This window comes from Selaginella moellendorffii, unplaced genomic scaffold (genome assembly GCF_000143415.4).
Source record: "Selaginella moellendorffii unplaced genomic scaffold, v1.0 SELMOscaffold_39, whole genome shotgun sequence".
NCBI lineage: Eukaryota > Viridiplantae > Streptophyta > Lycopodiopsida > Selaginellales > Selaginellaceae > Selaginella > Selaginella moellendorffii.
The window spans coordinates 83316-108179 of record NW_003314300.1 but is presented as its reverse complement, the minus strand read 5'-3'; the positions used below and the strand labels follow the sequence as shown (position 1 = coordinate 108179).

Below are 24864 nucleotides of genomic sequence, written 5' to 3'. Positions count from 1 at the left end.
TGCGCAAATGGTCCAATACCACTTGCATCACCATCCCGTCTCTCCAAGACTGCGCCATCTGTCTATGAGGGGTCATCCTAGATCCACTCCTTAGCATCCTTAAGATGCCCACAGACCTGGGGAATCGCCTTCCCCAAAGTCCCTTTGTCAGTTCCTACCAAGTCCCTTTCTGCCCCTGGCCGTGTTTGCCAACACTGCCACTGGATCGAGGTCCACAGGCCCGACCACTAAGTCCCACGGTCCTCTGGGACTTCCTCACCACATGACTGTGTCCTTGGTCACTACCCCAGAGGACTGCTCCTCTTCCTTTCCACAGTCTGGGCCTTTGGGATGACATTTCGGAACACCGTGGCCTTACGCGAGCCACCTGGGTACTCTCCCCACCTATCGCCTTTAGGTGCTCTAGTCATGGGCTTAGAGCGAGGTTCCGTTGAGCCACGCCTGGTATCCAAGTAGGTAGTGCCACCCACACTTGGACTGGGAGCATCGGCCAGTCGATCTCCCGGGGGAACTAGAGCCGGCTCTTGAACACTTCACCAAGCTACCCCACTTGTCGGTCCGTGTTCACTCTAGTCTTGGACTTCCCAGTGGGCAGCTCATCACCCAACACTGGGTCCGGCCTTCCTGGGCCAAACTGGCCTTTCCTGGCTAAACTGGCTCCACTGCAGTCCTCCCCCTACTATACTTTTGGAGCTCACCAAACCCCCCAGGGTCTGGGAGACGAACGCTTTGGGCTTTCACCCTCTCAGGCTCCGGACTCGGACTCAGACTCGGACTCGGACTCGGACTCGGACTCGGATTCGGACTCGGACTCGGGCTCGGGCTCGGTCTTGGCCTCGGCCTCGGTCTCGGTCTCGGTCCCGATCTCGGTCTCGGTCTCGGTCTCGGTCTCGGTCCCGGTCTCGGTTCCGGTCTCGGTCTCGACTTCGGACTCCATCTCGGACTCCATCTCGGACTCCATCTCGGGTCCATCTTGGGTCCATCTCGGACTCCATCTCGGACTCCATCTCGGGTCCATCTCGGACTCCATCTCGGACTCCATTTCGGGTCCATCTCGGGTCCACCTCGAACTCCATTTCGGGTCCATCTCGGACTCCATCTCGGGTCCATCTCGGACTCCATCTCGAGTCCATCTCGGACACTCCCACGTGTCATGTGTTGGTCCTTTTGGGTCCCTTTTTGGAGCCTTGCCTTTTGCTCGCTTCGTGCTTGTTCCTCGAGCACTTCGTTGGGAGTTCCACTCCCGCTCTTGACTTTTCAAGTCGGAGCTTTTGGTCCAAACGTGTTACGCTCGTTTGGCTCTCGCTTCGGCCACTACCATGTGGCGCCCTTCCGGCTCCACTTTGGGGCCTAGGGATTTTGTGTCTCACATTTGTGTCAAAGTTGTTTTCTTCTGGGAACACCTTTCCCATAACTTTAGCATGGCACATTTTGCCATCGATGAGATACCCTTTATTCTCATCCTTGGATCCTATGATCCCCCCCCATCCTTTGTGGGGTACAACACACTTTAGTCCAAATGCTTCCATCAATCCTTTTAAGACCATCCCTTGACTCTACTTGAGTCATCTAGCAATTTTGGACTTAGTGTGAGACACAAAATCCCTAGGCCCCAAAGTGGAGCCGGGAAGGGTGCCACGTGGTAGTGGCTGAAGCGAGAGCCAAACGAGCGTAACACGTTTGGACCAAAAGCTCCGACTTGAAAAGTCAAGAGCGGGAGTGGAACTCCCAAAGAAGTGCTCGAGCAACGAGCACGAAGCGAGCAAAAAGCGAGGCTCCAAAAAGGGACCCAAAAGGACCAACACATGACACGTGGAAGTGTCCGAGATGGACTCGAGTTGGAGTCCAAAGTGGAGTCCGAGATGGACCCGAGTTGGAGTCCGAAGTGGAGTCCGAGGTGGACCCGAGATGGACCCGAAATAGAGTCCGAGATGGAGTCCGAGGTGGACCCGAGATGGACCCAAAATGGAGTCCGAGATGGAGTCCGAGATGGACCCGAGATGGAGTCCGAGATGGACCCGAAATGGAGTTCGAGGTGGACCCGAGATGGACCCGAAATGGAGTCCGAGATGGAGTCCGAGATGGACCCGAGATGGAGTCCGAGATGGACCCGAGATGGAGTCCAAGATGGACCCGAAATGGAGTCCGAGATGGAGTCCGAGATGGAGTCCGAGATGGAGTCCGAGATGGAGTTCGAAGTTGAGACCGAGACCGAGACCGAGACCGAGATCGGGACCGAGACCGAGATCGGGACCGAGAACAAGACCGAGGCCGAGGCCGAGACCGAGCCCGAGCCCGAGCCCGAGTCCGAGTCCGAGTCCGAGTCCGAGTCCAAGTATGAGTTCGAGTCTGAGAGGGTGAAAGCCCAAAGCGTTCGTCTCCCAGACCCTGGGGGGTTTGGTGAGCTCCAAAAGTATAGTAAGGGGGAGGACTGCAGTGGAGCCAGTTTGGCCAGGAAAGGCCAGTTTGGCCCAGGAAGGCCGGACCCAGTGTTGGGTGATGAGCTGCCCACTGGGAAGTCCAAGACTAGAGTGAACACAGACCGACAAGCGGGGTAGCTTGGTGAAGTGTTCAAGAGCCGGCTCTAGTTCCCCCGGGAGATCGACTGGCCGATGCTCCCAGTCCAAGTGTGGGTGGCACTACCTACTTGGATACCAGGCGTGGCTCAACGGAACCTCGCTCTAAGCCCATGGCTAGAGCACCTAAAGGCGAAAGGTGGGGAGAGTACCCAGGTGGCTCGCGTAAGGCCACGGTGTTCCGAAAAATTGTCCCAAAGGCCTAGACTGTGGAAAGTAAGAGGAGCAGTCCTCTGGGGTAGTGACCAAGGACACAGTCGTGTGGTGAGGAAGTCCCAGAGGACCATGGGACTTAGTGGTCGGGCCTGTGGGCCTCGATCCAGTGGCAGTGTTGGCAAACACGGCCAGGGGCAGAAAGGGACTTGGTAGGAACTGACAAAGGGACTTTGGGGAAGGCGATTCCCCAGGTTTGCGGGCATCCTAAGGATGCTAAGGAGTGGATCTGAGATGACCACTCACGGATGGTTTGCCTAGTCTTGGAGAGCCAAGATGGTGATGCAAGTGGTATTGGACTACTAGGGTGGCAAAGGTGATCGGGCATGGCCTTAGCGTAACGGGCTGCTATGTCGGTGGTACCTTTGAGTGTCGGTCATGGGATCGGACACGTGGAGCACTTGGACCAAGTGCAAATGTTGAGTGGCATGGATGCCATTCTCGGGGCTAGCAAGTCCCAAGTCCTGGATTGGACTTATGGAGGTTGCGAATGAGACTCCTCCAAGTGGTCAGAGGTGTGGTTAAGTGACTAAAGTAAAATGGAAAATTTAGTCGCTTACACTTAGTTAATCCACAGACCCGTAAGGTCTTACTTGTGAGGCACTAGCTCACTGGAATACACTTCTTGCATTCCTGTCCTACTCAAAAGGACTATTTTCACAAGTGTTACTCCGACACTTGATTTTGTTCTCTGGGGGCAACTTTTGCCCCTTTAGGACTACTTGTCCATGCGATGAGAATACCACTCATCTCTAAGTACACCCCCCAACTCCTTGGGTTGTTTCATCATTTATTAAAGGTAGCCCCGGCTACCATTTCAAGGACTTGAGTCCTCTTCTGTATTTGACCTCCCACGGTCATTACCTCTGGTCTCACATTCATGAGTATCAACCTCAACTATATGAGGATAATCTTGTGACTCCTTTATTGTTTTGGAGTCTCTATCTTTCCCGTGATCCCAACTTTAGTTGTTTACCACAACAACCTTAGCCAATTTGCTGAGACAAATGCTTATCTGGATCACATCCTCAACTCAATGAGGAAAACCTTGCACTATTCCCAAGATCCCAAGTCGTTCCATTATTGGCCCTTTTCTATCCACCACCTCGTCTACAAGTTCACACATGAACTGTAATGGAGAGCCATGTCTTCCTGACTTGCTACTCCTCAAGGATAGGCCCACTCCTCGGACCTTCCGATGCCAACACTAGTGGTGATATACTTGAGCACCAATAAAAGTCGGACTAAGGAACAGCTCCGATACCAAATTGTAAGCGACTAAATTTTCCATTCTACTTTAGTCACTTAACCACACCTCTGACCACTTGGAGGAGTCTCATTCGCAACCTCCATAAGTCTAATCCAGGACTTGGGACTTGCTAGCCCCGAGAATGGCATCCATGCCACTCAACATTTGCACTTGGTCCAAGTGCTCCACGTGTCCGATCCCATGACCGACACTCAAAGGTACCACCGACATAGCAGCCCGTTACGCTAAGGCCATGCCCGATCACCTTTGCCACCCTGGTAGTCCAATACCACTTGCATCACCATCTTAGCTCTCCAAGACTAGGCAAACCATCCGTGAGTGGTCATCTCAGATCCACTCCTTAGCATCCTTAGGATGCCCACCGACAAGGGGAATAGCCTTCCCCAATATCCCTCTGTCAGTCCCCACTAAGTCCCTTTCTGCCCCTGGCCGTGTTTGCCAACACTGCCACTGGATCGAGACCCACAGGCCAGACCACTAAGTCCCACGGTCCTCTGGGACTTCCTCACCACACGACTGTGTCCTTGGTCACTATCCCAGAGGACTGCTCCTCTTCCTTTCCACAGTCTGGGCCTTTGGGACAACATTTCGGAACACCATGGCCTTACGCGAGCCACCTGGGTACTCTCCTCGCCTTCTGCCCTTGGGTGCTCTAGCCAGGGGCTTAGAGCGGGTTCCGTTGAGCCACACCAGGTATCCAAGTAGGTAGTGCCACCCACACTTGGACTGGGAGCATCGGCCAGTCGATCTCCCGGGGGAACTAGAGCCGGCTCTTGAACACTTCACCAAGCTACCCCGCTTGTCGGTCTATGTTCACTCTAGTCTTGGACTTCCCAGTGGGCAGCTCATCACCCAACACTGGGTCCAGCCTTCCTGGGCCAAACTGGCCTTTCCTGGCCAAACTGGCTCCACTGCAGTCCTCCCCCCCTACTATACTTTTGGAGCTCACCAAACCCCCCAGGGTCTGGGAGACGAACGCTTTGGGCTTTCACCCTCTCAGACTCGGACTCGGACTCGGACTCGGACTCGGACTCGGACTCGGACTCGGACTCGGACTCGGGCTCGGGCTCGGTCTCGGCCTCGGCCTCGGCCTTGGTCTCGTTCTCGGTCCCGATCTCGGTCTCGGTCTCGGTCTCGGTCTCGGTCTCGGTCCCGGTCTCGGTCTCGACTTCGGACTCCATCTCGGACTCCATCTCGGACTCCATCTCGGGTCCATCCCGGACTCCATCTCGGGTCCATCTCGGACTCCATTTCGGGTCCATCTCGGGTCCATCTCGGACTCCATTTCGGGTCCATCTCGGACTCCATCTCGGACTCCATCTCGGACTCCATCTCGGGTCCATCTTGGACTCCATCTCGGGTCCATCTCGGACTCCATTTCGGGTCCATCTCGGGTCCATCTCGGACTCCATTTCGGGTCCATCTCGGACTCCATCTCGGACTCCATTTCGGGTCCTTCTCGGGTCCACCTCGGACTCCACTTCGGACTCCAACTCGGGTCCATCTCGGACTCCACTTCGGACTCCAACTCGGGTCCATCTCGGACTCCACTTCGGACTCCAACTCGAGTCCATCTTGGACTCCACTTCGGACTCCAACTCGAGTCCATCTCGGACACTTCCACGTGTCATGTGTTGGTCCTTTTGGGTCCCTTTTTGGAGCCTCGCTTTTTGCTCGCTTCATGCTCGTTCCTTGAGCACTTCGTTGGGAGTTCCACTCCCGCTCTTGACTTTTCAAGTCAGAGCTTTTGGTCCAAACGTGTTACGCTCGTTTGGCTCTCGCTTCAGCCACTACCATGTGGCACCCTTTCCGGCTCCACTTTGGGGCCTAGGGATTTTGTGTCTCACACTATTAGATTGGTTTTAATTTGGACCACTTGTTCTTGTATATAAATTAGGGTTTTTGGGCTAATTGATATGCACATTTTGTATCCATTTCCATATTCCATGCACTTACAATACTATTATCATTTGTGAATCTTGAAAGATTTAAATTCTAATTTAAGTTTTTAAAGTGATTACAATAATAAATTATTGATGAAGCTACATGAGTTATATATACAAGTGAAGAAAAAAATAAAGAAATTTAACAAATTCAATATGACTTCAATATTGGATTCAAGAGTATACTAAATTTTGAATTCAATAGTGTACTAAAGTTTATAGTGGGAGATGAGGTCAATAAAAAGACAATATTTTTTAAACCTCAAATTTTTACGTTTTAGAAATAAGCAACAAAGTTAATAAACATAAGCAAAATTTATTAGTGAGAACCAAAGAATAAGTTTCCAAAAAATCTGCCTTACAAGATTTATTCTTACTCTATTTAGGAGAACGTAGCCTTGAGCTGCCGAACCGCGTTCTCATCAATAAAGAAGGTCTTGACGAGCACCTCGTCCAGGATGTCCGACCCAAACATGGAGCTTGCAATAAGCTGGAAGCCCGGTGACTGCGAATCCAATGTCACGATGGCCATGGCGGTGGTGTTACCGACGTTGAGCTGCCAGTGGATCAAACCCCGCGGGAAGATCATCACATCGCCTTTGGAGATGACCCGAGCAAAGAGCTGGTTCTGGGTGGTGACGAATCCGGCGTACAAGCTCCCTTCCACGACGTAGATGATCTCCGAGCCTCGCGGATGCGTGTGTGGAGGGATGAGACCGCCGGGAGCAAAGTCGAGCCTGGCAATGGCGAGGCCGAGAGAGTTGAGCCCAGGAAAATCGTGGACGAAGCCAAACACCGCGTCGGCTCTCGATGGGCCGCTGGTGTTTGCAGAGTTTCGAAGGCCCGAGAAGATGAAATCCTCGGTGGTGGTGTTGGCTGCTCGCTTGCAAGGGTAGCCATTGAGAGTGAGGTCCTTTGCGAGGTCGGCCACGCAAAAGTCCTGGAGGGGATCGGCGTCGGAGGCTGTGATCACCTGGAAGATTGGTGCCGCAATGACGAGAAGTTGGAGGAGTGTGATCATCATCGTGTTCTTGAGTGATCCCTGGAACTTGAGGAAACAAACGAGAAAGCGATGGCTAAGAATTAGAAGAGTGACCTCTTTCTTTCCTTGATTTGTGAGATGGTTGTGAAGGTATTTAAAGGATGGATGGAAAGGCTTGGAGAAGGTTCCATGAAACACAGCAGTTGCGATGTGACCCGTCACTTTGTGTTGACAATGTGGGAGTTCTTGCTTCGCCCACGTTTTAAATATTTCTCCATTGAAGGTTTCTTGTACGCGTCAGTTGACAATAACCCACAAGAAATGAGACAATTATCTATTATCAATAAAAAAAATTAAAATCCTCAAATATGTAATGTTCTAATTAATTGATATGATCATAAGTATACATATAAACCAACTCATGTTACAAATTGCAAAGCCTTAAACAAACTGTAAGATCCTTGTAGCTTATAAAACTTTGCCTTTTATCCTTTTTACATAAGCTAGAGAAAAATTGTCTGGTGTCCTTTGGTCATGTTTTTGTACACAAAATTCAGTCAGGTTGATCCGCTAGAACTTTTCCTTGTGGAAAATGAACTTGGTATTTGATTTCTCCGAGTAAGACCGCGAGAGAAGGTCGAGCTCCTTTCCTGCTGCCGAGTTTCCGCAGTAAAACACACCTATTCTGGCACCTGGATGAATCGATGCAAGCCTCGCAAACACTTTCCTCCAGTTTGGACGAGCAAAATGCGTTCGAACCTGGGGAAGAAATCGAAAGAACAAATAAGAAGAAAGAACATTAACTAGAAAGGAACTTACCCGAGTGCCAGAGACAATATCAACACCGCTTCGTGCGTGATGCAACGCTTGGACCAAACCGATAAGCGTGGAGCGAGCGTCTCCTTCTTCGTAAACACTCGTTAGATAGTTATGCATCTCGATCACGGCCTGCAAAGAAGCACCAAAACGATTTGTAAAAGGAGGAGATAGAAATCACAAACGTTTTCCTGACCTTGTGATCAAGCTGAGAGACTTCGTTCATGACTCCCTTGAACCATTCAAAGGAGCTTTGCTCTCTGGTGACCCAGTAGAAGTAAGCGTTCGTAGGGCCTCTATTTTTCTTGGCTTTTTTTCTGGCAGCATCGAACATCTTGCTGAATGGACTTTGAGATCCCTGGAAGATAATGTGTGTAAGTTCATTGCTTCTGGAGGAAAAAAGAAAAGAAGATAAAATACTTACAGGAAGCTGTTCGGCTGACTTTAAATGATTCAACATGTCTCTCAGGATGCTTATAAATGGTGTTGCTCCAATTCCAAGTCCCACCAGCAATAGGATATCATACTTTTTGAAATCCTGGGATGGTGCTCCATATGGTCCATCAACACAGAGCTTGGGATATCTACACGAGACAAAGATAAAAAAAAAAGGAAAACACTTTAGAGATCATACGAAAAGCTAAGATAACTTACTTGAGCTGCTCATTTGGCTGATCTACAACCTGCAAGAAAAGCACATAAGCCATGAAATCTTTCTCCCGAAAAACTTACTTGAGAAAAGATCTTCATTAGCTCTTGCGTCCAATCCCCGAGGCTGCGTATGTGTACACTTACATATTCATCTCCCGGTGCCGAAGTTATGGAGAATGGATGCCTGTAACACGGACAAATCCTTAAGAAACGAACCACACATACACAAATCTAGCTTACCATTCGAAGGGCGACACCGCGGGGCATTGCAAGAAGAGATACATTCCACTTTGATATCTAAAACCCGGAGGCTTAGTCATGTATAAAGCAAGAACGTTTCCTGAATAAATGGATGCCTGAAAGATCGCAAATCGTGAGCAAAACTGGACAAAAATTCCATCTTTGTTTACCTTTACAATGCTAACTTTGTAAGTACAAGCTCTCAGCGTTCGCAGAGTCCTCTCGCCAGTGTACAAGAGCGCGGGTATAGCTATATACATCCAAGCCTGTGAAGGAAAAGCTTTAGAACAACGAGACACAAAGAAGAAAATAAAAGTGATTTACCGTTTTTTCTCTCCAGCCCCGAGCGAGGAACAAGAAAATGGAGTGAACGATGAGAAGACCGTAGACGAGGACGAACAAGTGGTGCGAGTACCAAAAGGCATTGAAGCCCGTCAACCTGTGGAATGGCCAGTGGAGCTTGACGAGATTTCTCCTCGACCAGTGCGTGGCCAGCAAAAACGCGATGATCATGAGCAGCACCATGATAATCCCGGTCATTCCCTCGATCGAAAGCACCAAATCCAGGTACGTCGGCTGGGCAAACTTGAAGTTCACGCCTAGTGTCTGTATGAACTTGATGTAGTCCGCGCTGGAAATCCGGTAAAAATCGCAGGTTAAGTGAACTCCCCCGTGGAGGAAAACTCCAATCACGATTGCTACTGCAACCAGCTGATCTCCAGAAAAAAAAAAAAGAAGAAGAAAAAACATGTAAGAAGCTCAGATTCGTCAATGCAAAAAAGACGACAATGGCGATGACGATGAAGCAACGAAAAGTATAAGAAAGGCATATACAACAAAGCACCCATTACCCAAGCCAAGTACCAGAGACGGTCGAAACAATACTTTAGCTTTCCACTGTCAGGATCACACGAAGAACAATCAATCAGTCAAGGGAGAACATTATGATCAACTGATTGATTGAAACTAGAGAAAATAAAAGCATAAAGGCACAAAGGAAAGAAACACCAGGGACCAGCAAGCAACAGGCAGCCAGCTGGAGAGAATCAACCAGAAGAGTGAAAACAAAAAGCCAGGAAGTAGTGAAAAAAAATTCCTGGCAGTAGCACAGTGAAGATTTAGCGAAGAACTTTAACAAAAAAACTCAAACCACTGCAAAAGATGGACGCAGCGAAGAAGAAGGAACAAAAGGAGAGACACATCGCGGTGACGAAGAACCAAACAAAAAACAGACAGCCATGGAAGAAAAACTTGGCTTACATGATCAGGGAGATGTGCGTGGGAGTAACTCAGTTAGCAGCGTTCGCGAAGGAGAAAGACAAAAAAAATATTGCAGAAGACAAAGAGGGAAAACAAAGTTGCAAAACATTAATCCAATCCAGCCAGCAAAAATGTGAATCAAGAACAAAAACGTGATGGAGAGAGCCAGAAAAACAAAATATGATCCATCTAGACAAGAGTGCAGCAAATAGAAACAATTCTCACACAAAAACACTGCAAACCCAAGGAAAACTATGGTAGAACGAGAAAGAACAAAAAAAAAAAGAGCCCAAAGAAGAAGGAAGCAAAACAAAAGAGAGAGAAAAGCTAGTAGGACAAACATGCTCAGCTATGGCGAAGATCAAAGCAAACGAGAACCGAAAGAGGAGAGAGAAGACTAACCTTGTGAAAGTTGATGTTATCGTCGAAGGGAACGATGGTGGCGAGCGCGGTGGATCTCAGCCAAGTGATGGTATTCCGGCAAACCGGGAGAAGGATGAGCGCCATGTTGAGCTTGAGCGTCTCGGCGGCGCCCTTGGCAGTGCACAGGCAGTAGCCCATCACTGGAAACCCCGAGCGGTAGCTATACTGGATGAACTTCCAGCTAAAGAGCACCGCCATCACCGCGAACCACAGCGCGATCATCCACACGCGCTGCCAGTCGTCCAGGAGCACCACCCTCGCGCGCCGCCTCAGCGATTCCATCCTCCCGATCGCGCTCTTGGGCAGCGTCGCCGAGGAGCTTATCATCTGGCTCTGGTGGTCGCAGGCGCTGGGGCTTCGCAGCAGTCCCTCGAGCTGGAGCAACTGGAGATCCAAGAGATTCACGTAAGCTTGGATGGGTGAAAGAGTGATGATCTTACGCCAATGTAGCCGTTCTTCTCGCGATCCAGCTCCTCCATGATGAGTGCCGCGTACTCCTCGGCCTGCTCCTCGAGGATCGAGAGCCGATTCGCGGACGCGCTGAGCAAGATCACCTGGAATCACTCGCTCAGTCCAAGATACCCAGACACGGCATTTGCTGGGATAGAAAGGTTCTTACCTCTTTTACCTCGTCCTCGAAGATTCGCCCGTCCAGATCCTTGTCGCAGCTGCGTGGCAGCACGATCGCATCAGCGACAGGAAGAAATCGCAAGAAATCAGCGCCTTACAGGTCGAAGAAGATGCGCATTCGCGAATCGAAGCGCTTGTCCGTCATGTCGAGCCAGTAATCGCTCAGCTCTTCTCGCCCAATGCTCGTCAATCCCTCCTTGCCTCGCCGCCGCGACAATGCATCGAAGAGCTGCCCGGCAAACTCCTTGGTTTTCATCCCTGGAGCGAGCGAGCGATCAGAGAGATTCCAGCCAAGAACAGAGAGAGCTCACCTATACACGCCCCAAAATCCGATCTCGCCAGCCTCCCATCGGGCCTGCCAGCGCTGAGCTTCCGGAATCGCGCATCCACCGTCTCCCAATTCGTGTCGCGGTTGGATTTGTCGATGAAGCGAAGCCCCTCGATCGCGCGACTGGTTGTGGCGATCGCGGGTGGAGCTGCCGCCGCCGCCGCCGCCGCCGCCGCTGCTGGGGGCTCTCGATCGGGCGAGAAATCCACTGGCATGATCCGCGCGTCATGCTTCCCCTTGGAATTGGATGGCGGCAGTGGCGCTGCTGCTCTCACCGGGATGGTGATCGCGACGCCGCCTCCTCCCTGGCGATTTTGCGCGGTGGTGGCGCTGGTGGTACTATCGTCGATGATGATCCTCGAGGAGATTGTTGTGGGCGATGGATCAGCGACTGGAGAAACGCTCCTCAGCGTTACAGAGTCCCTGTGAACATCCAGAGTCACTTCCAAAACTATGTGATCCTGGTGATGATGTTCCACCAGCTGTTGACGATGACGATCCTGCCCATGATGATCATGACGATCCACATTCGTGCTACTGCCAGTGCGACCCATCTGTTCTTCGCAGTCGCGAACCGGCATTTCCTTTTCTTTTCTCACCTCCCCTGTTCTTGGCAGCTCGGCTCTCCTCGGATCGATGCTCCGGGCGCGATCGGCGATGATGGGCGATCGATTCGACGCCGCAGAAGCCGACCCAGGTGCTCAAAATCGCGACTTGCGTGGTTGCGCCGCGGATCTTCCAGGAGATGATGATCCCGCCTGGAAGAAGATAGGGAAATCTTTCAATCGCAGCAGCAGCATCTTGTACTCCTGCTGCTGCTTCGCTTGACGACCTACCTCAGCTCCCGAATTGATCAGAGCCCAGCATTAATTGGGCTCGCAAACCAGGAGAAAAAGAAGAAAATTTTCTGGCAAGACAAAACTAGGTGGCAAAAAAAAAGAGAGAGAGAATCCTCTGCTCGGCTCTGTGCCTGCTTGCTCTGTGTCGCTCGCGAATTGAAGGAGATGGATATGTCGATATATCGATTTCGCGGGTAATCAATGATAAATCATTTAAGTGCAGCACAGCGCAGCCACCACTTCACCTTTTTTCTTGGCCTCCTTTCTCGTCTCTGCCAGTGCACTGAAACCCTCACTCTCCTTTTCGTGCCTTTGCGCTTGCTTTGCTTTGACGGTGGTAGCGGTGGATTTCAATGAGCAAAGCGATGGCTCGGCTCGTAGAGCAGCGTGCGCAGCTTTGGATGATCAATGCAATGCAGGAGGAAAGAGGAGAATTTGGAGTGGCACAAGATCGATCGATGGAGCGCCTTTCTTGCTTTTCGGTTTGATGATCCTGGATGAATCCCTGCCGCTTTGGCTGGCTTGCGGTGAAATCCTTTCTTGGCTGCTACTCTACTGCTTGCTGCTGGCTCTGGATGGATGGACCAGTGGCTCTCTCTAGAAGGAAGGCGAGATCAAGTTAGGTGGAGAGAAAGATCGATCGAAACTCTACTAAAAGGATTGTTTTTATGTTTCGCTTGGGCGAATGATCCTCCTCCTGGTAACAACACACAAGAAGAGTATGACGAAAGTGAGGAAACCAAGAAAAATATAGAAACTAAAGAAGAATGGGGATGGATGAAATTTTATATCCTACAAGAGTGGATTCGATCGACACCCCCCAAAAATGCCGGAAAAAGAAGGCGGCAAGAGGAAGAAAAAGAGGAGGGATTAACAAAAAATAAAAGAGAACACCCCGTGAAAAGATCGAAACCACCAACTTGGGAGCGATTCGATCGCTGCTGCAAGCTCTACATGCATTCGATCTCGATTCTCGATCGATCGGCAACTCACAAGAAAAAATCAAAGGAGAAGTTTCTTACCTCGATCGCTTGCCAGCGAGTTGAGCAGTTTAAGATCACTTCCCTTGCATGGAAATTTGAGTTCTTCGCGGATCAAAAGCAATGCATGGGTTGCTGTTTATAGGGAGATCATGAAATACAATACGTGTAAGCATACGACTAGAGTAAGCTCTACGGCGTGTTTTTTATTTTATTTTTTTGGTTTCTCATACAGGTTTTTGGTATTGGCGCAAGTCAGTGGCGAAACGAAAGACAAAGACAAGAGCGTACGTACAAAATGCCCCCACAGTGTAGGTACATACATGAGCGTTAGCTTCTTCTTTTCTTCTTCCAGACTTTCCACAATGGCGTCCATGCATTGTGGATGAACTTGGCAGGACATTTCTTCCAAGTCTTAACACTTGAAAGAAAGATTAAGCCAAAAGTTTCGATCAATCGGTCATCGTCGTTCTAGAAAGGAATCCACCATTAAGTTTTAACTATATCGTATGTGGTTCTTACTGCCCGTGTATTGGATGGCGGCTGGTCACCAAAAACTTAGATCCAAACGAAGATTGGCCCCCCCCAGGTACCCTTGATCTCTTGTCCTCCACGATGAATTCAATCGACCCAGGAAAAAGAAAGAGGACCACATCGACAGTGATCTCGTCCGTACAAGCCCAGGAAGATCTCGAGCAAGAACAGCATAGTGGAGGCCGTACGAGCGAAAAGTGTGTAGGCTCAGGATAGATAGAGACGAGACATTCCTCACACTGGCCAGGGCGTCAGGTAACTTACAATTTTCTTTCGTGAACAATGGTATTCCACTCCAACTTACAATAGATTGTTTTTTTTCTCGCGTTACTTCTTGTGTGTGGGATACGTAATGATCTTCTAGACTGTGGATCTTGTCGAGGACTATTAAGATTCTCACCACCTAAACACACCAAGTTTGTGTGGGATATCTCCTAGATTTTTTGTTTGCTATAAACTTTAGTCTCCAGCGACGCGTAGGTAGTCGCCAAAGAAATTCTGCGTGAACAAAGAATGGTTTTCAGTACAGTAGCCACACTTTTGCATGATTCAACCAACCTTTTCCCTGGATGGATCATCGAGCAGCGAACGGACCAGATGAAACCATCTGTGCGAGATGACTTGCGATTGTGTCGCCTAGGCAGGGGTGCCAACTCAAGCAGCTGGGAAATTGGGATCTAGCTGTGCTCACGCGATATAAATAATGGAACTCTTGCGATATTGGTGGTACCATTCCTCATTATTCTTTGGCAGATCTCTGGAAAGCGCTCAAACATGCACAAGCAAATGAGAAACGAACCTTGCTTTTCTTTTCTGGAAGCCGATCGATCGAGAGCCCGCGACCAGAACTTTAGCGAGGTGGAGCAACGGCCCTACAGCTCTAATGAGAGCTCCAGAGCTTCCATTCAAGCAAGCTTGGAGCCGAGCTGACAAGTGTTTGGCTCCAGCGCAAGCAATCTTGGGTTTTCGCCTGGCAAAAGCGTTAGTGGAGTGGAAAGCTTGAAACTCCGAGTATCATCACCAGTACCTGGCTCGTCAAAACGATCCTTCTCCTTTTCCTCACACGTAAGGGGTCATTGATAAGCGGATGACTCCCAAAGTCCAGATCAACGTCCGTACACTGCTCAGCTTTTACGAAGCTCTACGCGTCGAAACTGCACAAAGCAAATCAAAACTTTAGCTCGGAACTTACAAATCCTGGAAACAAATTTCTAGTCAGACCTGTGAACACAAGGAACACCTGTCGACTTCTGCATAGAAAAGAGTCAGCAAAACCATTAAGATGTTAGAACAAAAACCTCCAGTGCTTGAGATCGCGCTGCGAGATTTTCTACAGCGCCCGCGATTAGTAGAAAAGATGTAACAGAGAAAGAACTTTCAGAATTCATTGAATAGTACAAATGGCGCCATGAACATTCGTGCATTCACTTTGCACCCGCCAGCAGCAGCGTCACCGGGGAAAAAAAAAATTAAAAAGAAGCCGTACCTCGCGGTCAAAATTTTTTAGCCCCCACCCCCACGTCTATTGTGGCTTGCTCACCCGTCCTCGTGCCCGGGTTTACACTCGGTATTCTCAGTGTTCTCAGTATTCACGTTTTCCTGGGACTGTGATTGCGGTTGAGTATCGGCCGTGCCTGGAACTGGATCCCTGTCCTCCGTTTTCTCCGAATCTACGACACAGAGTTACTCTCAATGAACAAGAAAAACTGAACTTACCATCTTCGTTGTCCTGCCCAGCTTGTTCCAAGGCATCCATAAGCTTGGTCTTGTATTCCTACAAGCATAAACTCCGTGTGAGTTTCTGAAACACATCCCGGAGCTCACGTACATATGCTGCCTTTTTCGCCCTGGCTAGCCGAGTTGCATCCAGCTCCACCTCTAGCAGTCCCACCTGCATTACAAATATCAAAAAGCAAATGAAAAAGCAAAGTACAGCAAGTAGCTGGTACCTCATGTTGAAGGGCGTCTATTGTCAGTAGCTCGGGCTCCTCCGGTTTCAGAGCATCGACCCTTGACTTTTTTCCTTTCGGAAACCTCTTTAGCACACCGGTAGCGTTGCTCTGCAAGTCCGAAAGGATTTAATCAGTACACAGGAAACCCACCAGCAAAATGGAAAGCACACACCTTCCTCTTTTTACCCGTTTGTTCCTGGCCAGCTCTTCTACAGTCCCTGTGGAACATTTAATAGCGCTCTCCACCTCAAAAAATTCTGATCGAAAATACCTGATTTGCATCACAGTTTTATCTTCGGGCATTCTACTCAGGAACTCTCGGTGGAGTTCGTCGGACACTCTAAGCTCTTTGCGCAGATCAGACATCAGCCTTTCTCTACCCTGCAAAAAGATAGAGAGAACAAAAAAAAAATCAAAGCAAGTGAGACGAGCTAAACACAAGTAGAATTCATCATACCCAAGAGAGGCCATCGGATTGAGCATTGAAAGCTCTCATCACAGCCTTGTAAGCCTCCTGCTCTAGCTCCTGGAGTTTCTTCATCTGGAGCTTCCTGCTATCGTACCTCCGGAGAACTCCCTTGCGAGGAGCCATGTCATAATCGTCTGCGCGGGCAGTCCACCGTTAGCGTGCGCTCGCTGGAAGGAGAGGAAGCTCTCTAAACCCTAAGCCCGCGAATTCGATCGCCACACACTAGGGCTTCCCGGAGACGCTACTGCCGCTGCCGCTCGCAATCGAACTCCCTAGCTGCTAGAGGAGGAGCGCGAGGAGAGATTGGGGATTGTCGCGAGAAGGATTTCTACGAGCTACGCGCCGGTAGGGCACTGGAATCTCACCTGCAGTGCCGCTGCGCTGATATTCCATGAAAATCTGCCCAGCGCCGAGCTCCTCAGCATGGTCGAGCCGATGAAAACCCGTCCAGCGCTCGCCTTTGTGTTCCTCCCTCCCACACAAAAAAAAAAATTCTCTAGAGCATGTCTTCTATATATACATCCCAAACCCTTAAGCCGCCACGTCAGCAAGAGTTCTAGGGTTCTTCCTAGAGATTGGGAGAAAATGCTCGTTCCCGCAATGTGCCAGGCATGGATCGGCATCCAGAGGTTTGTCACCGAGCTCCATAATCCTGGAATGTCGCTCTTTTGATCGCAGATGGAAGCTCGCCAGCGCGATCGAGGACGAAGGCTTCCTTCCAGCGCCAACAAACGCGCGCTGCGAGAGCTGCCGGAGAATCTCACCGATTGAGGGATTCTTAGTGAGTATTTCTAGATCTTCCCCGCTACATTGTTGGATTTGATTGATTGTCTCCTCGATATTGCAGTGAGCGCTTCCAAAAATGCCAGGAGAAATCTTCCCAGCCTTCTCGCGGCGCTCAAGTCGTGCGCGAGCTCCGGGGATGTCAAGCGCATCAAGAGCATCCACGCAGACGCCATGGAAAGAGGTGAAGTGTCCAGCGTTTACGCAGCCAGCGCTTTGGTTAACGCATACGCCAAGTGTGGGAGCATGGCCGACGCTCACAGTGTCTTTGACAGGATGCCTTGCCACAACGCCATTGCTCTCACGTCATTGATGCTGGGCCACGCCGAGGATGGAAATGGAGAGCTCGCGCTGGAGCTTTTCTCTCGCATGGAAGACGCTGGCTGTCCACCGGATGCTCGGATTCTCGTAGCCGCTACCAAAGCTTGCGGCCGCCTGGCTCTCAGGGAGGAGTTCACACGTGTTGACGGCACGTTTGTGAGGGTGGCTTCGCTGGAAAGAGGGATTTCTCTGCACGATCAAGCTGCGAGGCTTGGTTTCGACTCGGACAGGTTCCTGGCAAGCAGCATGATCGAGATGTATGCGAAGTGTGGAAGCATGGAGGATGCTAAGCAGGTGTTTGACAAGCTGGATTCCCACGACGACGTGATACTCTGGAACGGGCTGATGCTTGGATACGCAGAGAATGGGGAAGGGGAGCTGGCTATGGATCTGTTCGAGCTCATGCGGACTAAACGCTGCTCGCCGAATGCTCGGACTGTCGTTGCCGGTTGCAAAGCCTGCGCGGACATGGGATTGAAAGAAGAAGGAAAAGCGGTGCTGGATGGCAAGCTTGTGAGCTTGGAGTCCCTGGAGAAGAGTCTGGCTCTACATTCAGAGGCTGCAAAACGCGGATACGACTCGGACATTTTTGTGTCGAGCACTGTCATCGACATGTACGCGAAGTGTGGAAGCATGCGAGACTCGCGTCTCGTCTTCGACAGGATGGTTGGTCACAACGTCGTGGCTTGGAACTCTTTGATCCTCGGCTATGCGGAAAACGGGGAACCCGAGCTCTCTTTGGAACTGTTTCGACACATGAGACCTCGAGGCTGTCTTCCCGACGCGTGCAGCTTCGTGGCTGTCACAAAGGCGTGCTCTTATTTGGCAGTAGCAGAAGAAGGCAAGCAGGTTGACGGAATGGTGGTGAAACTGGAGTCTTTAGAGAAGGGGATGGGAATTCACTTGAAAGCTGCGCAATCTGGCTACGATTTGGAGATAGTCGTCACCAACACTTTGCTGGATATGTACGCAAAGTGTGGGAGCCTGGTTGATTCTCGAAGGATTTTCGACAGGATGTGTTTTCACAGCGTTGTGTCCTGGAACGCGTTGTTGCTGGGATATGTCGAGAACAGGAAAGCAGAGCTCGCCTTGGAGATGTTTGAATGGATCAGTGAGGACGGCTGCCAACCAAATGCCTCAACTTTGGTCGCTGCTCTGAAAGCTTGTACCACCTTTGCAGCCGACGAAGAAAAGAAGGAAATCTACGGAGTGGTCGTCAAGTTACAGGCTTTAGAGAAGGGACTGGCCATTCACTCGCAGGCAGCAGAGATCGGTTCTGTCTCGGAGGCTTTCGTGGCGACCACACTCGTCGACATGTATGCCAAGTGTGGGAGTTTGCTCGATTCCCGCAAAGTCTTCGACACGATGCGGGAGCACAGTGTGGTCTCGTGGAACGCGTTGATGCTTGGATACGCAGAAAACAGCGAGGGTGGTACGGCTTTGGAGTTACTAGCGGAAATACTAGCAGCAAAGGTCTGTGCTCCAAACTCTTCGACATTTGTTGGAGCTCTCAAAGCGTGTGTTGATCTTGCAGCTAAAGAGGAGGGGACTGACGTGGAGGGGAAGCTTGTCAAGCTGGAATCTCTTGAGAAGGCTATGGAAGTCCATTTGCAAGCTGCGGGACACGGTTTTGAGAATGGAATTCTCTTCGCCAATGCTCTACTAGATACGTTCTCAAGGTGTGGAAGTTTGATGGACGCCCGGATAGTCTTTGACAAGATGCCACAGCGCAGTGTGGTATCATGGACTGCCTTGCTCATGGCATATGTCGACTGCGGAGAACCGAAGCTCGCTCTGGAAGTTTTCTCGTGCATGGAACCGGCGGGACTTCTACCAAATGCGTACAGTTTTGCCGCTGCCATCAGGGCCTGCAGTGTATTGGGAGCAACAGAGGAAGCCAAGGAAGTGGAAGGAAGGATGGTGAAGGCTGAGTCGCTGGGAACAGGCGCAGCTGTGCACTCTCAAGCATTCAAGAGTGGCTACGACACGGACGTCAGTGTGGCGAACGCACTGGTGGACATGTACGTCAAGTGTGGGAGTTTGGCCGACGCTCGAAAAGTTTTTGATGGGATGACGCCTCAGGATCCCGTCTCGTGGAACGCTTTGATCCTGGGATATGTCACAAACGGGGAAGCAGAAGAGGCCCTGAGTATCTTCGAGACGAACAGCAGCTGCGTTCCAACCTCTCGAACGTTTTGTGCGGCACTCAAGGCTTGCAGCAGTCTAGCAGGGAAGACAGATGGGGATGGACGGCTCGTGAAAGTAGAGGAGGCACTCGAGAAAGCCGTGGGGATTCACGCTCGAGCGGCCAGCTTTGAATTCGACTCGGACACTTTTCTAGCCAGCGCGCTCGTCAGCTTCTACGCCAAGTGTGGAAGCATCCGGGACGCCTGGAAGGTGTTCCAAAAGGTGCGCCTTCACGACGCGGTGTCCTGGACTGTGATGATACTCGGGCTCGCCGAAAGTGGTCAGGGGGAGCTTTCTCTGCAACTCTTCCATCGAATGCGAGCACAGGGATACAGACCCGACGCGCCAACTTTCGTGGCTGCTCTCAAAGGTAGCAGCAGCGTGGGAGCCTTGGAGCCTCTGCAGGGAATTCACGCAGATATCTCCAGGTGTGGACTCGAGGACGATCCCGTTGTAGCGAACGGCGTCGTCGATGGCTATGGCAAAGCCGGGGACGCAGCGAAGGCACAGCAGGTCTTCGAGTCCCTGGAGAAACCAGACGCGGTTGCCTGGACGTCCGTGATAGCAGCACACAGCCGCGACGGGGACACGCGAATGGTTTTCAAGCTCTTCGACGAGATGCAAGACGAAGGCTTCCAACCAGATGGGATCGCACTTCTTTGCGTGCTCACGGCGTGCAGCCATGGCGGGCTTGTCCACCAAGCGAAGCGCTACTTCAAGGAGGTGGAAGCGAAGTATGGAGTTCGTCCCGGGGCCGAGCACTACCACTGTATGGTGGACGCTCTCGGCCGCGCAAACGAGCTGGAGGAAGCGGTGGAGATGGTGAAAGCCATGCCTTGTGAGGCGAGTGGTGTTGCTTGGAGAACGGTGCTGGGCGCTTGCAAGAAGTGGAAGAATGCGGCGGTCGGAAAGCTTGCTTTCGATCGGCTGGTTGAAGTGGAGGCGAGGCACGAGGCGGGGTATTTGTTGATGGAGGCGATCTACGCGAGCAGTGGCATGAGGGAGGAGCAAGCTCAAATCCAGGAGTTGAGAAGGAAGAACATACCAAAGAATATCCAGCTCTAGCTAGAGCAAAAAATTTAAGGTTGAGGATGCCAGGAGTCGAACCCGGGATATCTTTTCAGGATTGAAAGTTTGGAAACCACTACACCCCCTTTAAAAGCTTGTGCAAAAAAAGCGCTTTAGGTTTCTTATATATGGGAACTATGAAAGAACAATTAAAGAGAAAAATAAGAGGCCGCGAGAAATTTTAGAAAGATGCCAGAATTATGCTATTTTGACACGTGGTCGTCTTCTATTAGCTGTTGGGCGAGATCGCGATACATTCGCAACCATTCATATGCTTCCGCAAACCGGGTGTAGGGAAGCATATGAATGGTTGCGAATATATCGTCCCGATCTCGGTAAGAGCTCACCTAAGAGCTCACGTGTGCGGAAGATAACCTAGCAAGCAAGGGGCTCTACGCGGTAAGAGCTCACTGTTTGTTATGGAATTCTTTTCAGCTTGAGCATGATCACCAGGTAACATCAGTGACGAATTCGAACCAGCTGACGCCCCAGCGGTGTTGAAGTTCCTGTGGCACGGCACCGAAACGAGGAACGTTGCTTCGATCATGGCGAACGGAATACAGTCAAGCTGTGCTAATGCTTACGGGAGGCCTGAGACTTACTTCTGGTTCACACCCACGCCCAGTTATGCGAGGCTCCACGCTAGCAATGACTCCAAGGACTACACGCTTGTGCTGTGTGCTACACTCTTCGCGCATAAGGTGGACGATGATCGTTTCACGGTGGACAGCGAGCGCACATATCTCGTTCTTCCGCTAGCGGAGTGGCATCTTCGCCGCCAAGAGCTCCAGCCCGGCCAAATGTGCTAGCGGGAGAAAACATTAGAAAGAAGACAGACAAAGAAAAAAAGACAAGACCGATAGCCCAGAGAGAATTTTCTTTTCCTCGCTACTTCACCGGATTTCCGCGAACAAGCGCCATAAAAAAATCACTGTTGCAGAAGAAAGCTTTACTAACGAATCGCGGATGCCGACAACGATTCTTTGACCAATAAAAGTCAATGTAAGTCAACGGCTCTTTCTCGGGCTTGCTTATTCAGGAGTAATAAGTAATTTCCCCTTTTCGTCTCGACTCTGGCCGAGCTAGGGACCTGAGAGAAATGCGATGGAACGGGACGAGGTCGGGCCATGGAGCAAGGTCATTCTCATGCCAAGGTTGGTTTGTCAATTTTGGGTTGGGTCTTTTTCTTTTGCTATTCCATCACCTTTCCTGATTGAAAGAAGAAAGAAAGATTGGTGTAAGGAAGGCTAGCCTGCGGTTTTAATGTACACAAAGCCTTAAAAAAAAGATCAAGTTTGATTTATCAAAGTGCAAGCTTTTTCCGAATGGCTCGGAACCAAGTTAACAATCCAGCGTTTGCACGCAGCAACGATTGCGAGATGTTGGAGATGAAGATTGTGACAACTTTTCAGCTTGCAAGGAATTGACAAGTTTTATAAGAGCTGGACAGTTTGAAAATTTAATTACAAATTTGACAATACTTAATAATAATTTTACTTTAATTTGACAGCCAAACAGTTTACATAATAATAGCATAATTCTTGTTTATCAAGTTGCTCAATGTATAGTTCATTAAAAATTCTCAAATTTTTGCAAAGGAGAAAAGTTTATATGAAGCTGAATGAGTATTATGGGCATAAAAGATAGACCACATTTTTCTCCAATGATTATATGCCAAAAATAAATTTTGTTGAGAATTTCAAGATTATATTTACTTAGTGATTTCGTATTATACTCCATAATGAACTATTTGAGTAAACATGTAGTTCAATCTCTTTAAATAACAAGATAACTTCTTGAAATCAACCATATTATAAGTGTTTACAGTCCAACTATAGTCTCTAGAGTGTTTGAGCACCATTTAGAAAAACTTATTTTAAAAAATGTGATCATTTTTAGGTTGAAAGTGTATAATTTATAAATACAAGATTAATCTTACCACATATCAATAATTAGATGGTATAATATACTAGAAAGTAAAATTTTATAAATTACAAATATAAGATTAATCTAAATGAATAACAACTTGGTAAAATATTCTAAAATATCCAAGCATATTAAAATATATTTACTCTGTTAAAAATTTGCTTAAGCAAACCAAAAATTCAAAAAGCAACTGGTTTAAATTTTTACCCTAAACACTAAACTTCTATGTTTTTTGTTGTCATACTCTAAACTTCAAACCCAAGACTAAGTGTAAACCCAAGACTTAATGTAACCTTTTGAATTTGAACTTCCCAAGCTGCCACCTACCTCAGTATTTTTCAAACCTAACAATGTTTAACCCCAAGTATCCCAAAACCCTTAATCAATTGAAAAAAAGGGTACATTTTTATTTATAAGCTTCTTCTTTCTATATTTAAACTCCTATGAATTGTCTTTTGAATTGTTGTTTTTGGTTGCTTAAAATCTATTATACTTCCTTACAAATTCATGCCTTCGTAAATTGAAATTGAAAACTATAGCTCTTTCAAGAGTTTTGCTCTTTTGACACCCTACCCCTCGGGTCAAGCCCAACTAGACCTATTAAATATCAATTAACATGTAGTGTAAACAATATAAATAGATACAACACAAAAAATGATTTCTTCTAGCTGAAACAAAAGGTCATATACTTCAAAGTGTTTCATCCTATGTTATTCAAGGATACACTTTAACAAAAATAAATTAGCCTTTGTAAATATGCATAGGTGCCAGTAAGGGAGACATACCAACACTTAGATAGCAATACCCAAAAAACAAATAAGAGGTGTTAGTACGTAAGTTATACTATTATTTAGAAGAAGCTAACCCACTTCATATAATAACCAACCAGGAATCCAAATCCAAATCAGCCATTAGGAGCTCTAAAAGTGAAGAGAAGGTGTTGATGCCTTTACAAGTTAGTTTTTTTTTAAGATATCAATGTTCATACATTTAAATTATGACAATGACAAAAGCTCAAGAAAATAGAGTTTAATCTTGGGTTTGAAGTGTAGGGTATGACAATGACAAAAGCCCCAAAAAATGAAGTTTAGTGTAAGTAACAAAAAAAAAATGACTTAAAAGATAATCCATAAAAGTTCAAATATAAAAGGAAAGGGCCCATCACCCCTTTTTCCAATCGATTAAATCTCTTGGGATACTTGGGGTTAAATGTCTTTAGATTTGAATAGTACTAGGTTGAGTGGCTTTTCAAGAAGTCCAAATTCAAGAGCTTACATTTTATATCAAAGCAATCTTAAATATGACTCTATTGGTTGGTGTGAGCTTCAATGCATTATTTATACAATTTCTTTCAAATATTTAATATATATTAAGGTTTTTATTCAATAAGTGTTTATGTGTTTTTGAAACAAGAAAGAACTACTAATTATATACTAGTTACATTGAAACTAACATTGAATGTGGATTTTTATCACCATAATTTAAGCCACTTATTACACTTTAGATTTCAGCTCCAACACTCCTAAAGCCAAGGGTGTGACTATTGCTACTGTAATGAGATCAAAGAATGAATTAGATCTTTTCAAAGGAAACTAAAAACAATTTTTTATTTGAAATAAAAAAGACTACTAATTAGATATTAGCTAAATCTAGAAATTTCTCTTAAACTTGCCATTAAATATAACTCTATATCTCTATGATGCAAGGCATATATCACACCTTAGATTTTGGCTCCAATACTCTTTTTCAAGCTAAGGGTTAATACTACCTCCTCCTCAATTAAGGCATGGCTATGACTTAAATAAAATTCTTATGTTCCACAAATAGAATTTTGGCTTAAAAATCTTGGCAAGTTATTGTCAAGAGGAAATGTATTGAACCTTTAGTAAATTTTTGTATACTAAATTCTTAACATAGTAATAGTGTTTTGACAATATGTCATAACTTCTAGTGTTGCGATATTTTCACTATTTTGTTGTCAACATAAAGAGCAATTGATAACCTCCAAGACATTCTTGAAACCAATATAGATTTGTTTTTTTTAGTAAAACCCTACCCTTTGTGGATTTATGATTACCTTTGTAATCTAACAAATTGTTGTCATTATAACTTGAACCATAAAGCACTCCAAAAGCAATAGTTTGCTTTATAAAGCATATCACAAGTTTAGATGTTCCAATATTTTCTACCAAAATTAGGCCACACCACAACATACATAAAACTCCCAAGCAAATTTCAAATCAATATGTTTGTTATGGCTTGGACATTTAACATTTGTCAAAAACTTAATATTTTCAAGTTCTATAGGCAAATAAGAAAGATATAAGCAGCTAATGAGAATGATTTGAAAGACTCCATGGGGTTCAAATATAGAGGGAAAGGGCCCATGAACAAGAGTGCACCCCCTTTTCCAATCGGTTAAGGGTCTTGAAATAGTTAGGGTTAAGCGTCCTTGGGTTTGAATAATATTGAG

The 24864-nt window shown here is 48.0% G+C and overlaps 3 protein-coding genes and 1 pseudogene across 3 annotated transcripts; 1 reads left to right on the top strand and 3 right to left on the bottom strand.

Moving 5' to 3' along the window:
• Window positions 1–6384: 6384 nt before the first annotated feature.
• Window positions 6385–7026, bottom strand: LOC9659256 (germin-like protein 1-1). The gene has a single exon (XM_002978815.2). The coding sequence runs from the start codon at window positions 7024–7026 to the stop codon at window positions 6385–6387; it is 642 nt and encodes a 213-aa protein (XP_002978861.2).
• A 329-nt stretch (window positions 7027–7355) lies between these two features.
• Window positions 7356–13298, bottom strand: LOC9659255 (annotated as a pseudogene).
• A 759-nt stretch (window positions 13299–14057) lies between these two features.
• LOC9659781 lies at window positions 14058–16600 on the bottom strand. Its single transcript, XM_024684074.1, has 10 exons — window positions 16472–16600; window positions 16095–16240; window positions 15909–16018; window positions 15810–15855; window positions 15635–15745; window positions 15514–15576; window positions 15402–15459; window positions 14713–15355; window positions 14244–14655; window positions 14058–14183 (listed from the first exon to the last, which is right to left on the bottom strand). Exons 1-8 carry the CDS (start codon window positions 16497–16499, stop codon window positions 15222–15224), a joined length of 696 nt encoding a protein of 231 aa, XP_024539842.1. The 5' UTR covers window positions 16500–16600; the 3' UTR covers window positions 14058–14183; window positions 14244–14655; window positions 14713–15221.
• Window positions 16601–16651: 51 nt separating this feature from the next.
• On the top strand, window positions 16652–20544 carry LOC112349509 (pentatricopeptide repeat-containing protein At2g39620-like). The gene is made up of 3 exons (XM_024684053.1): window positions 16652–16735; window positions 16785–16887; window positions 16954–20544. Coding segments are annotated over exons 2-3 (3510 nt in total). The 5' UTR covers window positions 16652–16735; window positions 16785–16886; the 3' UTR covers window positions 20463–20544.
• Window positions 20545–24864: the final 4320 nt, after the last annotated feature.